The sequence below is a fragment of the Alosa alosa genome, chromosome 14 (assembly GCF_017589495.1).
Source record: "Alosa alosa isolate M-15738 ecotype Scorff River chromosome 14, AALO_Geno_1.1, whole genome shotgun sequence".
Taxonomy (NCBI): domain Eukaryota; kingdom Metazoa; phylum Chordata; class Actinopteri; order Clupeiformes; family Clupeidae; genus Alosa; species Alosa alosa.
The window spans coordinates 17,697,431-17,713,905 of NC_063202.1; the positions used below are offsets into that span (position 1 = coordinate 17,697,431).

The 16,475-nt window shown below is 42.2% G+C and overlaps 1 protein-coding gene across 3 annotated transcripts in view; it reads left to right on the forward strand.

Annotated features, from left to right (window-relative positions):
• The window catches only part of nptnb (neuroplastin b), a 39,666-nt gene extending 23,915 nt beyond the window's left edge, over positions 1 to 15,751 (forward strand). Inside the window, exons 4-9 of one of the 3 annotated variants that reach the window (XM_048262524.1) lie at positions 1,542 to 1,636; positions 6,905 to 7,038; positions 7,394 to 7,667; positions 13,276 to 13,297; positions 13,675 to 13,752; positions 15,184 to 15,751. In XM_048262524.1, the coding sequence (XP_048118481.1) occupies positions 1,542 to 1,636; positions 6,905 to 7,038; positions 7,394 to 7,667; positions 13,276 to 13,297; positions 13,675 to 13,732 (583 nt within the window). In that variant the 3' untranslated portion in view covers positions 13,733 to 13,752; positions 15,184 to 15,751. Of the gene's footprint in view, positions 1 to 1,541; positions 1,637 to 6,904; positions 7,039 to 7,393; positions 7,668 to 10,761; positions 13,299 to 13,674; positions 13,753 to 15,183 lie in introns of those variants that run through there. The other 2 variants (XM_048262525.1, XM_048262523.1) reach the window with 2 other exon arrangements.
• Positions 15,752 to 16,475: the final 724 nt, after the last annotated feature.

Consider the following 16,475-nt stretch of genomic DNA (forward strand, 5'->3'; position numbering starts at 1 on the left):
CACATTGGTCTGGGGTGGTGGGAGTATGTGTGTGTGTGTGTGTGTGTGTGTTGTGTGTGAATGTGTGTGTGTGTGTGTATGTGCGTTAGTGTCTGTCTGTCTGGGAGCGAAGTGTGGGGGATGGGGTAAACGAGGTTCACACACACACACACACACACACACACACACACACACACACACACACACACACACACATGCACATACACACACACGTACACACATGTACACACACACACACACACACACACATGTACACACACACACACACACACACACACACACATACGCACACACTATCCCTCAGCTGGACGTGCCGCTGATGCTCTCAGGCAATTTCCTGTCAAACGCCGTGTCAGTAATCCTCCTGCGGCTGACCTGACAGTGGGGAGACAGACAGCTTCACCCCCCCCCCCCCCCCCTCCCCGCCTCCCATACACACACAGCAGCAGAATCCCCAACCCCCTCGGCCCAGCCCGAGTGCAAATCAAAAACCTCAGCTCCCTGTGGGCACGCAGGAGGACCAAAATAGCCCAGTAATTGTGCCTCCGCTGGCTGCCATATTTACAGAGGTAACCGGCACACATTTCAGGTGTTTATTGTGTTCGGATTTAGAGACATGCACTGAGATGTCTCTTTCTCTCTCTCTCTCTCTCTCTCTCTGTTGCTGTGAGCGTTAATGGGGGTGGGGGTATTGTTTTTTGCAATTCTGGAGTTTCTTTTTTGACAAATTTTGGTTTTCATTTATTTATATTCAGCCAGGTTTAGATCATTACATTTCATTTCATTTGCAATATGAAATGGATTAATTTATACTGTGCAATGTGCATGCATGTACTCATGTGTATGTACTACACATACCTAACCTATCTTAGCTGGCCTGATTGCTTAGATACTGGTGCTTGTGCTTGCTTTTCCCTCTTTGCTAAAGAAATAAGTAGATGGATGACATTAGATTTCCATTTACCATACCTTAGCCACACCTATAGCTACTTTTATTTAGTATGTCTCAATCAGACTTTGGAATATTATGTTGAACGTTTCATTTCCTTTTTTACTGGCCTGTCAGTCTTGTGGACACACTGTCATCTTTATCCTCTGCCTCGCCACCCATATTAACCATAACGAACGATGTTGAGTATTTGACGCTAGGTAGACTATTCAATTTTCACTGCTTCTGCCGCCTGTAGTAGCCTAGCTGCCAAGACAGACGCGCTAGATAGTCTACGTCACATCCCTACAGAGCCAATGATAGCACATTCTACACACAAGAAACACCGACCGCTCTGTGCACAATGCATAGGCTATTTCAAGTAGAGAGAAAATAGTAAATTGAACATACGTATTCACGTAGCTTTTCGAAAAACCGGGACATTCAGTGTCCTGGGAGAGTGGATACATCTCCCGGGACAGGCTATTAAAAAGAAGGACAATCCCGGTAAAACCGGGACGGGCGGCAACCTTATAATTATGTGTAGTAACATTCTACAAACACATGTATTCATGGAAACTGAACCAATGATCTGATTTGTTTTTGTGTACAGATTGAACAAGCCACGAGCAGAGGACGCTGGAAAGTATATGTGTGTCTACACCTTTGACATGGCTCCCAACGCAAATGCCACCATTGAAGTAAAAGGTAAGAGATCTTTGAAGCCAATTATACGAATATGGCCAATCGTGACATAATGTGCAGGGTTATGAAAAGGCAGGATTGCTTCCTCAAGGGTTTCTATGACAGTCCTTATCTCACAGAAATGCTTTGATGGCTGAGACAAGCTCTGGCTGTGCCTGTGATAAAAGTGACGTTCAAAAATGTGATAAACGGTCCCTGGTGTATGCGTCTGTTACTGCAAGGCTTCCAAATGCAGGGTTCCTAACCTGGAGAACACCCGTCCACACACACACACACACACACACACACACACACACACACACACACACACACACACACACACACACACACACACACACACACACACACACACACACACACACACACACACACAGGACACACTTCTCCTCATGCACACACTCTTGTCTGAGAGAAATTTGCCAAAAGCCCAGTGTTGAAGCCAGCCGACTGATGAATTCTGACAGTCACTCTGTCTAACTGTTCTCTGGCTGTCTCTTAGTGTGCGGGGGCATACACACTCATTTGACCCCTGTGTGTGTGTGTGTGTGTGTGTGTGTGTGTGTGTGTGTGTGTGTGTGTGTGTGTGTGTGTGTGTGAGTGTTTTCGTGTTTGTGTCTATGTGTGTAAGAGTGCGTGGATGCGCTTGTGTGTGTGCAAAGGTGTTTGTATGTGGGTGTACGTGGGCATACATTTGCTTGTGCACATTTATGTCAGGTGACTGATGCATTGAGGCATGAGTTAGTATAGGTATGCATTCATCAGTGAAAGTGTGTGTGTGTATGTGTTTTTTTTGTGTGAAGACGTCACGTGTGTGTGTGTGTGTGCTGTGTGCTGTGTGCTGTGTGCATGTGTATGTATGCTAGCTGTTGTATGCACATTCATGTTTGTATGTGTGAGTATACAATATGATGCATGTTCCTGTGTGTGTGTGTGTGTGTGTGTGTGTGTGTGTGTGTGTGTGTGTGTGTGTGTGTGTGTGTGATCATGGGCCAGGGGAACTGCAAAAGTGACTGAACATGCTGCGGAACGCAAACCTAACCCAGTGTCAGTGCCGCTTCCCCCTCCTCCCTGCTTTTGCTTCTTTTCCACCATCGCGCCCAACGCTGCACGCACCCTTTGAATCTGAAGTTTCCCCTTTTATTTATCACACCGTCTCATCTGAGGCTTTTGAACAGAGATTTATCTCATCTCAAAACAAAAAAATGGGGATATCAATAAGCGCTGTCATGGATAATTGGCGCACCGGAGTGAGTAATGGCGACTGACACCTGTGCGGGATGCCTCCCGGCTTGCCGTGTAGACGCATGGGAGCCCGCTGAGGATGTGCCTGTCTACATGCCTGCCACAGCTAAGCCAATTTGTTTTGACACTGCCATCGTGCACACTGAGCATGCTCCAACTGTTATGTCAAAGCTGTCTTAAGCGCCGGGCTGGTTGCGTAACGCCAAGACACTAATGTCTGCTCTGGTTGGCCGCCTTTGCTCCTGATTCCAGCCCATGGGATGCCTGGATGCAACATGGCAAATGGCGCCCGTGTGTAGAGACTACACACGCACACTAGATACTCACATACACACACCTATACACACAGACTAATGCTCAGTCATACGCACGCACACACATTCATACACACACACAAATACACACACACACACACACACACACACACACACACACACACACACACAAAAGCTTTATGCACCCTCACACACACAAACACGGAGGCATACTCACTGGCATGCACACACACACACACACACACACACACACACACACACACACACACACACACACACACATACACTCAGACTCACACCCCTTCAGAGAGGCTCAAAGCACACATGACAAACCACTGCCTCTTTGATGATGCGTGAGCCCTTAGCTGTGTTTGTCTGCTCTCTGTTCCCAGATGAGCAGCACACGCAGCCACGCGTACACCCGTGAGTGTGTGTGTGTGTGTGTGTGTGTGTGTGTGCATGCCAGTGAGTATGCCTCCGTGTTTGTGTGTGAGGGTGCATAAAGCTTTGTGTGTGTGTGTGTGTGTGTGTGTGTGTGTGTATGTGTGTGTGTGTGTGTGTGTGTGTGTGTGTGTGTGTGTGTGTGTGTGTGTGTGTGTGTGTGCGCGCATGTGTGCATGCATGGGGTGGGGGGCATGCATGTGTGTATTTCCTTTAGCTTGAAGCAGGTCTGAAATAACTATTCTGCATGCTAGTCATGAGTTAGATTTGTTGTGTTTTTAATATCTGCAGATTTGTTTTTGTAATACCAAACACGGTACGGTGTGCAGTTCTGCATTTTAATGATTCCAAATATACTTTGTTATGCAAAAACACCCTACAACAAGGCTACTACAAGGGCAATTGCTGCAGTGTTGTTTGATGTCAAATCTTCAGGGACGAAAATCCCACATATATGTTGATATCTTCTGGACTGCAAGCCTTCAGCAGCATTTGCATTACATCCTGTGTGAATGTGTGTGTGTATGCATGTTTATGTGTGTGTAATGTTTGTGTGTGTTTTAAGGGGAGCCCTTAGGTAGTGCGTAGGGATCTTGGATTAAGTCCAATCATCTTGAGTTTGTGGGTGGAAAGAAGCTTCTTTGCCCCCCCCCCCCCCAACACTTTCCAGAGCTTAACGGAGTCACTAGGCAACCATTCTTACACACATTACAGTAATTAATAAAGATGATCGGTCTTCTGCTGAGATTTGGCTTCTGATTTGTATTATTGCCTCACTTACAAATACAGTGTGACTGTAGGCTATAGCAAATGCATATTTGCATGTATTGTGTTTTGTATATGTGCACTTTTTGATGTTATACATATGAAAGTGTTCATTGCATGCATTTGGTGTGAGCATGTATTTTGTGTGCACATACATGTATGCATTGTGAATTTGTGTGTCTGGGTGTGTGCATGCTATGTGTGCATAAGTGTGTGTGTGTGTGCAGATATGAAAGATACTGTATGCCTCACTTACTGGGAGTGTAAATGCTATGTGTGCATAAGTGTGTGTGTGCAGATATGCCTCACTTATTGGGTGTGTACTTGCTATGTGTGCAGGAGTGTGTGTTTAATATTTCTAAATATCGGGTGGTTGTCTTCTCTGTTTGGTGCATCTATTTGCATCTACAGTATCATGCTCGTGTGTGCACTTGTGGGACTGGTCTTGGTCTGGTCTGTGCACTCACTGTGTGTGTGTGTGTGTGTGTGTGTGTGTGTGTGTGTGTGTGTGTCTACTGTGCTGCCCCGGGCTGTAGTGTCCTTGGCACTCCCGGCTTGGAGGCATTGAGCTGGGAGGCAACAGATGGAGGCTTGTGAGATGGGCTGGATTAAAGCTCTGGATCCCGGCCCGCTCCTCTCTAATAGCTGCACTTTATTTTCCGCCATCATAATCTGTCCTTAGCAGCCACGGCTTTAAGGGCGCTCCTGTCTAAATTTTTTTTTATCCCTTTTTTATCATTTCATATCTATTTTGCATCGTTTGGAAATATTTGACGTTTAGTTTTTGTGCAATTACAAGTTTTGGTTTATATGGTATGTTGTGTTCCATATACCAAAAATTTAAGGTACATTAAAGGTTTGTTTGTCTGTATATATATTTTTTTATTGGGGGGGGGTTAACCTGAGGTTGGTTTGTGCAAATCAGGCTTAAGGAAAGATAGTAGATAGTAGATTCTTAGACATGTGGGTCAGTAGTTAGGTTAATCTCATTTACCTCTATCTCTTCATTACACACTGGTGAACACTCATGAAGGATCAGTATTGGGAAAGTGCCGAGAAAGGGAGAGTGTGTGTGTGTGTGTGTGTGTGTAACGGAGACAATGCTGTCTGTTTGTGTGACGCTAGGCTAGAGAGAGAGAGACGGCTGGATTACTGTCGAGTCAGAGGTGATGTGTGCTCGGGATAATGCTGTCTTACGCACGCACGCACGCATGCACTCACTCATACACACACACACACATGCATGTAGGCACACCCACGCATTCACCCACACAAGCCCTGCCTAGGCGGGCATGTGCTCTCCGTAATCACACATGGATGATGTCATTGCCCACCAGAGGCCACGCCTGAACCCTCCCCCTCCTGGCCCCACCCCCATCTCACCGCTCTCCTCCTGCAGCAGCTAGCGAGAGCACTCTCTGCAGGCTGTCCCCTTATCCTGCTTAATTGCATGGAAGGAATTACCGTAATTTTCAGGGATTAGCAAAAGGCGGCAGCAGCAGCAGCAGCAGCAGCAGTATCAGCCCAATGCACAGGAGTTACAAGGAGTGAATATCTTCACTGTCTGCTGTCAACCTCACACCCCTCCCCCTACCCGGCGTGTCTCGTGGGTGGGAGGCTGTGGAGGTGTATGGTTTGAGCGCCAGAGCCTAGTCTCTCACGGAAAAAAAACCTTTCTCTAGCCGACACCAGCTGTCAGAAGCACTGTCGAGCAAACAGGGGGATGAGTCAACGCTACGCACACGTGCGTGGGCTGCCCTGGCGGTCCTGGGCCGCACGTGAGTGGCGGTTTAACTACGCCAGAGATATCAAGCTAATTACTCTGCACCACTTTGCTCCATTCGCCACTCACTTCCTCGCTTACATCAATGGCCCCAACCGGGGAATCAAATCCATTCATTTCATTGGGGAGGGTTACCCAAGGGGATATCACCTCTCAGAGAATTTCAATCATGCATTGGGGGATTATACATATGGCCTTGTGTGTGGTCAGAATGGCTGAATAGCTGAAATTGAATGAATGAATCACTGAAATAAAACAATTCAGCACCGACTTGCAGTTCATTATTTATATTCATAAGGAAGTGAATTAGGCGCTGTCACAATTTCGGAGCAAAACCATCTGCCCCACGTCAGCCAATACCATTAAATGACAAAATGACAATGTTTTTTTATAAAGCAAAGTAAAGTGATGTAAAGCAAAATCTTTTTCCTTTCTTTTCTGAGGTAATTGGCCAACTATCTAATGACCAAAGAATAATACAATTCCTTATGAGGCGTGCTGTGATATGAGATCTTTGACAGACAGGAAAAGGGAGAAGACTCGTTTGATTCTTGTTTATTAAAACAAGTTATTGTTTTTTACATTAACTAAAATCTAATGTTAACTAATGCTAGTTAAGGGAAATGTTGAGTAGTTCACCCTCGCCGATTATACAGTATTAAATGTGCAAAGTACACATATTACAGTGCACAGCTGTGTAATAGTCAGTGGTGTATAGTATGATGTTTGTCATTTGGTGTAAGTTTCCCTTTTTGTCTTTCCTAGCTGCCCCCGAGGTCACTGGACACAAACGCAGTGAGAACAAGAACGAGGGTGAGAATGCCATGCTTTACTGCAAGTCAGTGGGCTATCCTTACCCAGTGTGGATCTGGAGGAAAAAAGTCGCCGAGACCTGGGTGGTAAGTCTCTTTGTGGTGTCTGCACTCAGCCACTTTGAAGTAGTCAGGAGTGGTAATATATCCTTCCGTATGAATTTCTACCTTCCCTGGCAACACAAATATGTCCAAACAGACATTTAACATGTTTTCCAGTGAACATGCTTATTTACAAATCATTTTAATTTAAATGACATGAAATTATGTCAAATCGGAATGACACTTCATCACAGATTAACTATAGCAATAGCATTTAATGAAAAGGTGCAAATAAAAATACTTCTTGGCTTACAACTGTAATTCTGAGGAGGTTATACTGTATAGATATGCTGTAAGAGATGAGTATGTTATTATCTTTCCCCTGTCAATCAATGTCCAGGACATTGACAACTCGTCCGGCCGCTTCTTCATCAAAATCCAAGACAGCTACACAGAGCTCAACGTCATCAACTTGGACATCAGCACAGACCCCGGCCAGTACCAGTGCAACGCGACCAACAATATCGGCCACAAGTCCTCCACGTCCATATTGCGGGTGCGCAGCCACCTGGCGCCACTCTGGCCCTTCTTGGGCGTGCTTGCCGAGATCCTCATCCTGGTTGTCATCATCGTCGTCTACGAGAAACGCAAGAAGCCCGACGAGGTGCCTGATGGTAAGCCTAGTACACCGGGGCCATTTAGGGTTTTTTTGGTACCATTTGAAGAGATGCATTTACTGTAGCTGCCAGCTACCCTTATAATGTGTTGTTGTTGGCAAACCAAGTATGTCTGCCATTTGATTGCTTTGTAACCTTTGATGCCAAGATGTAGTTGGCTGCCAATCAGCCTTTAAATATAGAGATGTTGCCAGATCGTTACTAAGCTTTTAGGCTTGTCCACTATAAAACACTAAATCTTCTAACTTGTCTGACAATGACTGAGAGAGCAGTGCTTTCCACAGTCATGTCTCAAATAAATCAGATATAACAGCAGCTAGATGTAGAAATAGCCCTGTCAAAGGCATCAGCTGTAATGACTCTTAGATGTAGCAGTACCATGTTACAGGCGGGGCCTGGGTCCTTCATTGGTTGTGCGACAAGATTTACTATGAGCACACAGTGAAGTAGTCCTTTTAACAATGGATGCAAACAGAGAAGCACTCTGATTGTATTCAAAGAGGCGCTGAACTGTCTTTGAAGAGGGAGTGAGCCTGTCTTGTCAACTGAAGTGAGCTCATCACACAGACGGCATCATCCCTCTAGAGTGTTGTTTAAACACTGTCGGTCTGTGGCGAAGTGACAGATAATTGAGCTATAATTACGACTTTGGCCACCCATGGAGTAGCCAGCGCCGTCCAGCTGGGATGGGAAGATGGCCATCAGTTCAGGTAGCAGATAATTTGCCTTGTCGTGAAGGTGAAAAGCCATCAATAATTTAATCCTCTGAAGGGGAAACCTGGAGGGTTTTCCACAATGTCCAGTGCCCCGAAAGGGAGGTCACTGCACTAAGTCTAAAGAGGGTATTTACCTGAATATTCATGGGAGAATGGACGATGCAAATGCAAAACCTGCCCAAAGGCTCTAGGGCTTTCCCCCCTGCTACTTACCTCCCATGCCTCAAAAACACAGATTTTGTAAAAAGGAACAGCTCTCTGAATTGAAATATAACAAAATGTCTTCCTGCTACCCTGCCTACCCACAGAGTAAAGAGAGATAAGAAAAACTTTTTTTTAAATGAAGGGCTCCTTTATAAACATTTATATGGTCTAGAGAAAATTAAGATGACAAAGAACATTTTAAGAAATGGATGGTGAAATTTTGGCTATCATTTTGTACTTGACATAGATAATGTTACTTTGAAGGCATAACACTATTAGTAAACATATTTTAACATTATGGCTCAAGACCCAGTATCACTGTCAGCGCCCCTAGAGGTGCCCTTGAATGGCCGACCCTTTTTAAAAGGAAACTCCCCATTCCCGCTGCCCGTCTCCCTGCACAAGCAGTCGTGCAGACGCAGCCAGAGAACACCTCTCTCCTCACTGGAGGACCGGTGCTGCTGCCTCACACAGCTGCCGCGGAGGCATGCTAATCTGACCTTTAGCGCCGCACACGAGGGCATCTCCCAGCCACACAGGGGTTCGCCGTTAACCTTTAAATGAGACTGCAGCCCAGACCCTCTCTTGCACAGAGTAGCACTATCAGATGACACTCTCCAAGATAAATTAAGGCAGCATGAAAGTTGATTACCGTCTCACAGTATTTTAGGCTTTTTTGCTGCAAAGCTCTGGCAGTGTAATATGCACACTGGAACATGTAAGAACATGAGAGTGGTGTTACATGATAAATGAGATATTATTCAGTTATGGTGATGGTGACCATTATCGAAAAATATAGCCATTAATTAGTGCATACGTAAATAGCCATATAAATCCAAAGAAATATGCATTTACTGTAATTATTAGACATTATTTACCACATTTTTGCCATTGCTATAGTCATATACCCTGGAGTAAAAGAAAGAAAAATGTCCACATATTGGAGTACAGCTCCCAGTATTTAGTTGACTGCAATTACATTTGTTGTCAAATAAATTCTGGGAGCTGGACTTAAGTGTGCAGACACTTATTATTTATTTTACTATAAGCTGTGTTTGTCCAGCACCTGGCCTCAAAACAGATTGGATATGCATGCCACTCCTCTGCTGGACTACAGTATGTTCTTAACCTGACCTTTTTTAATTAAGGTAAAAATTAGCTGGGCACATAATTGATAAAGTTTTGTTTACCCCCACGTTTTGCTTACCATACATTGACTAAAAAGATATATATATTTAAAAACAGCCAGACACTCGCTCGCTCCTTAATAATCCTTTCCCAGCCTGCTTGTCCTCGTTCCTCAAAACAGGCTTTATCTCTTTCTCAACAGTCTTTTAAGTATAAACAACAGATTTTAGTTAAACACTACCCCCCTTCCAATTTTCTAAATCAGGTGAGTACAGCACAGCCCGGCAGTGTTGTAGACACACTACTGTTTCTTCTCCCGGTGCTGTTCCAGTTCTTCCTTGTCAAAATGACTTCCATCTCGTTATGCACTCAGAAGTAACTGAGTATGTTGAATAGTACTCTCTCAAACAGCTTGCATCAAATGTGTGACTCAAATATCTTCTTTTTTTCTGTTGTTTAAATTCGGACTCGTGCAAAGCCAAAATACTGCCCACAAAATTAAATAATTGTTTCTGCTGACATACAGTGCTTCTGTCATATCTTGAGGACATGGTCAGCCTTTGGTGAGGTTGAGTCAAGGCAGTCTACTTTTCCTTTGTTTACTGAAGTACTATGTCGGACCAGAAAAGCTAAAGCTTATGTGCTTCCTATCAGTCAATTTTACTTGGAATGTTTCTATGGAATTGTTTGTTTTTGGTAACCCATGCTCAATTGTATGGAAAATATGTGTGCTGAAACAATACAAAAAAGTAAAAATCACACAAAAAAAATTCAATTACTTCAAAACCTCACACATTCCATGTCATGAACCTTCAACTGAGGCTCGAGGAAGGATATAGGGGTTAATAAAGCACTTTTAGACTTCTTCATAAATATACAGTACAGTATAGAAATGCCCAATGCAAGATGGCTGTGATGCATGAACAACATGTTAGGGTTAATAAGTAGGGATGAGATCAACAGAGGTGGTTCTCTTAATGGGTTGCTATTGCTTCTTTCCCCCCCTTTCCCCCAATGGCACCACATACATAACGGGTGGTAAGTGAGCGCATTTGCATGTCTACAGACTACAGCTTTTATCTGTCTTCTGCAGTCCATCCAGACCATGTTTTTGATACCTGTTAATCCACTGAATTTTTTTATTTTATTATTCTACAACATGTGCTCAAATGGCAGAGTTGTCTTATATTCATTATTTGCAGGTACTGGACACAAACCGTTCCAGTCCCTACTCTACCAGTCCTGCCATTTGTCCAGCACCTCTGCCTTGGTTTATCTGTACTCTTTCTCCGTCTCTTGATGATGTGCTTTCAGTTTACTTTCCCAATCTAATTGACTCAGTTTTGAAAAGAGCAGCTCTGTCCTCACTGGAGAGAGAAAAAAAATTTGTTTGTATAAATTCTCTGCTCAGTCAGATGGAATGTGTTCTTTGCTTTTGTGTCTTGGGGTGGTGTGCCAATTTCACCCAGCTTTTTTTTATTTTTATAAAATCACAAAGATGTACTGGACAAAATAACTAAACAACTAAAACCAAAACCCAAATGAGACTGATGGCGGATGTGATTTCTGAGACACTTTCAGACAGTCATATGAGCTGGTTGTTTCCTCCACACCACTGAGGGCTCGTCGTTATCGTTGATGTCTGAACTGTGTCTAGCACATCTGTATGTCTGTGCTTTAACCTAAATGTGTGTCTGAATGGCATTTAATGCTATGTCAATGGCATTTTATATAATGTCAATGGCAGTGATGCACAAGAAATTAACTGAAGCATGGCAACTCCCAGGCATATATTTATCTTTGTGTGTGTTTTTCTCTGTGTGTGCTAGCAGTTATGCATGAAAATGTTACATTGGTCTGAAAAAAAAGTGCCTTGTGGCTCAGTTGGATTTGCAGGCCAGAGAAAGAGTGGGATTGGTGAAGGGTAGATTAAGGTAACCTAGATTACATCTGCCTCTGTAATATGAACAAATCAGTGGTGAGGACATCCACGGCGTTACACAGCTGTGCTGACTCTCCCTTTCGCAAACTCACCCGCCGTGATTCCACAGATTTCTCCTGCTGTGCTAGATTTTGCCATATGTCTATGTGAGATCTATTAGTCTCTGAGTCATATTTCATGTGCTGAGTTAAAAATGTCCCTATCGGGATTGTAATGATCTGCATCCTACAAGATGATATTCATTTTGTCTTTCATTGTAATGGTGTGTAATGTAGACATACTCAGCCCTATTCATGTATTCTGAAACATTAAATATTCATAATCAGAATAGATATTAGCATGATGCTACCACTCTTTTAAGTTTTATGCATTATATGCATACACATGAAGTCTAAAATAGACACTCACACACACATTTTTATGATATACTTAATACACACATTTTTAAGGGCTGTGTGTGTGTGTGTGTGCATTTATCTTGCAGGTCAGCTAGTTATCATTAGCATTGGGCTATTATAGCAAGCTATTAAGATGAATTTCACAGAAAACCTTTATTGTTATTTAGTGTGTGTGTGTGTGTTCGTGTCTTTCAGATGAGTTTTATATCAGCTGTGTTGCAAACTACTGATGAATGCCTTTGGCCTCTATCTACTTAACAGCATGCTGTCTTTTTTGTCTTGTTTTTTTGTTGTTGTGCGTTTGTCCACCCCCCCCCCCCATTTATTTTTTCACAATCTCGTAGACTTGGACATCTCAAATGCTCCCACGTGACCTGAATGGAATTTATGTGGGATTATATTTTGATGGAAACTAGGAGCCTAAGGCCTAAGCATTATTCATTAGTCTACACTGTCCCACAAGCATGGACAATGTTTGTGGCTTGAAGTTGTTTTTCCCCTTATTTTTTGCATTGCCTATAATAATATGAATCCTCTTTAAAGCTTAGAAAAGGTGCAATGATAATAGGATTTGAATGTTCAAGATGCAGGGTGGTTGTTGGTTGACTGCTGATAGTGTGTGAGATTACTCACGGGACAGTGAGATTAGTGATCATGATGACTTCTCTGAGCACTATAAAAACACTCACTGTCATGACAACTACATGATTGCAATGGCAGTAAACAAGCAAGTCCAAAATTGTAGGTCCATTGTACAACAGAGATTTGAATTCCAACATTTCAGATATACACACATGGCAACCCTTATTAATGGCAAACCTTGGTCCCTGGATCTTCAAACAATGTTATTGGAAATAATTATTTGACATACAAATTTAGAATTAATAATATAAAATCGGGATCAACTTAACACATTGTTGTTTTACTATTCCTGTTTCTCGCATGTTCGGTGTTTCTGATGTAGCATGCCCCACAGATTTATATTAAACCATATAACATTCCATGATATGTCATTCAGTATTATTTTGTCAAACACAAATTGAACAGCAACTCTAAACATACAGTAATTGTAACATTTTGTCAGTAGGTAAGTCAATTTATGAAAGGGTAATATAGAAAAGAATGCCTGTCTGCCTGTACTTGTGTGGGTTTCTAGTTTACCTAATTCTGTTTTCTTGTCCTCTCTGTCTTTCTATGCACCCTAAACTCTGATGCAGATGATGAACCAGTTGGACCAATGTAAGAGAACTTAACTTAGTTAACAGTTATGACTATTGCTGTGATAGTGACCACCCATACAGATAGTTATGAATATTGTGGTGTAGTGAACACTAATACAGAATAAAATGAAACATTATACATATAAAACATGATATTGTATATCATGTATGAGTTTACACCAAGGTGACCAGTTAAATGTTTACACCATGAATTGAATGGGCTGACCCATGTCCTATTGAACGTGAGGCACAGTCTTGTTTGTATACTAGACGAATACTGCAAAGGGGATAAATACACCTCTCTAGCATTAGCAATATCGCTTAACAATATCCTCTGTCCTTGTTGGTTACTGAGATCTTCCACCACTGACAAGGCGTCTGTTGTTTCCCTCTCAGGAAAAATTCTACAAATAACCACAAAGACAAAAAAGTTCGACAACGGAACACCAACTGAGCTGACAGATCAAGCCAGAGGTGAGGATTATCACCACAATTGTGTAACACACGTAAATTATATGCTAAACTGTGTCACAAACAGCATCTTTTCACTCTTTATGACCCAGCTTGAAATGTTAGTAACATGATTGTTAGTTAATGAAGTTAATTTACATAAACTAAAATACTGCCATAAACTGTATGACTGTATCACTTTGCATACCACTATTCAAAGCGTAAACACCAGCACCAAGTTGGCACACTTTGCCATTTAGTGCTGTTAGGTGCTTTCCCAAAGGGGACTGAATAAAGATCCAGATGTTTCCCCAAATGTCCTGATTTAAATAGCCAAGCCACTGGGTCTGTGATAATAAAGCACCACATCCATGTGTTGGCACGGCACGATCCACAGTCTGAATGGAGCTAATTCAGTGTAATTATCATTGTGCTCCATCAATGCGTGATCAGCGATGGAAACTTATCCATTAATTACCCCACGTGCCCTGGTAATAAGCAGCTGACAATGCCAGACAGAAGAACTCTTTATGGCAGAAAAGACACAGATCTGATATACTGCTCTGTATTCACATACCAGATGTGAAACTCAATGCCTCCATGTTTTGAGAAATTCAGTTATTGGCTGTTCATTGTGATAGTGTTATCATTAGTGGTAATATTGCAACTTACAGGAGATATATAAGAACCCCGACTCAAGGTTTGACAAAGTGTGGGATAGCTTTCTGTTGATCTGCTGATGGCCAGTAGTTGGGATGGGGTTTCCCTTTGGCTATTTTTAAGTTTTGAAAAGGTTATCAAGTAACAAATCTTCTTTTGTATTTGTATGGCCACCCTGTCCACATCTGTCCTGAGATGCCATGTTTAACAAAACCTAAAGCTGTATGTGGTCGCCGAAGCAGCAAAAACAAAGATGGACAGGACTAGGTGCTCAAAGGGCATAAAAACACAGTCCATGGTGAAGCTCAAAAGAAATAAACCTTAATGGTCCCAGTTTTCCTAAAAATAGCACATTTAATAGCTCCAGAATTCAAAAAACACTACATAATGCATTTTGAGAAGCAGGCTTTGTCTGTAACAGCTCCTTTCCTGTGTGTGTGTGTGTGTGTGTGTGTTAACGCCAGACTAAATGGCACAGCAGGCTATTACATAACTTCAGTAAATTATCAAAAGAACACCTATGTCAGGGCAACTGTCATTAACCACATCACTAATGATAGCCTGAGACTGAGACATATTCTGTTAGACTACCTTTAAAGAAAGGGAAGCTTGGGAGCTTTTTAGTCACACACACAGCCCTTTTGGTTGCACAGAAGACTTAATTTGATGATTTAATTTAGAGTTGTTTTTTTTGGTGGCAAGCACATGCTGCAGCCTTGAGTACTAAGGAGCTTGAGGCTCTTCAAGCCCAATCAGTTCAGTAACCCCTGACTGTGTGTGTGTTTTTCCCAACAGTTGACGGACTGCATATCGTGACCATGTGAAGGTATCTGAGAGGAGGTCCTGGTGGTTTTTAATGAAGCACATCTTCTCGTTCTGAGAAAAACAAACTAATAACAACGACAACAACAACAACAAAAGCAACAACAAAAATCAAGAAAAAAAGAGAGAAGAGAGAGAAAACAATAACAGCACAACACTGGCATTAGAGAACTCAGTGACTGTCTTAAGCATGCCTTATTCAGTCTTATGTGAACAGATGCGTGGACCCAGGTGACTCAAATCCTTTTGGAAAAGGTGTACACATTGTTTTTCTGTTCTCTCTTTCTCCCGTGTGCTAGATGTTGCTCGTGATTATTTTTTATCATTTCATCAGACTTAACAGTGATCCTTATTTTTTTTTTCTTTTCTCGTTTTCATATCTACATATCGTCTCAAATGCATGCAATATCAGAGAGGTGTTCAGAGTTCACATATTTTTTAATTTCTGTTTTATTCTCTGTGTGTTTTGCATCCAAGTAAAAGGATTATGCTTTTCTAATGAAATCTTCCAAATGCAGAAAAAAAAAAAAAACTAATAATATAGAGATTATATGTGCAGTTTATCTTTGAATGATATATGAGATATATAAGAAATATTATATATAATATGGATGTGTATGAGTGTAAAGAGATCATTTTAATCAGTTGGAATGCAAAGGCCCGGCAGGAGTGGTCAGAACAGTATTTAACCATGTATGTGATAGAGAAAATGCCGGTTAAATGTTACATAATTTTTTTCTCTTGAGTAGATGTCGTATACATGTTGCGCTGTAAGTGTTCCAATATTATATAGCATATCTGTAAAAACGAAAGCAAATATCATTTTATATTTCTCAATGTAATCCATCCGATCCATTTTTATTTTTAGTCAATGAAGAATTCTTGTAAAGCATGGCCATAATCCTATGCAATATGTATTCGAGATAGTTCTACTGACAATAAGATGGATTATTGGGGAGTTTGGGTGGGGTGGGTTGGGGGGATTGGGTGCTGTTGGGGTGCCAGAGCTTTATTGCAGGGATGGGAGGGGGGTGGGAAGTGTCATTGAAAAGCTGGTACAGTGCAATACACAGTGGTAGCTGCATGGCTAAGTATAAGGTGTGTGTATGTGTGTGTTTGTATGTGTGTGTGTGAGAGAGAGAGTCAGGCTGCCAATGGACCTATGTGATGGCTAGGACTGGGTGGTGCTAACAGTATCGAGCCACTGGATTAATATGTGCGACCAATCTTTTCTTTATTTTTGTTTTCGGAATAAAAGTAAAAAA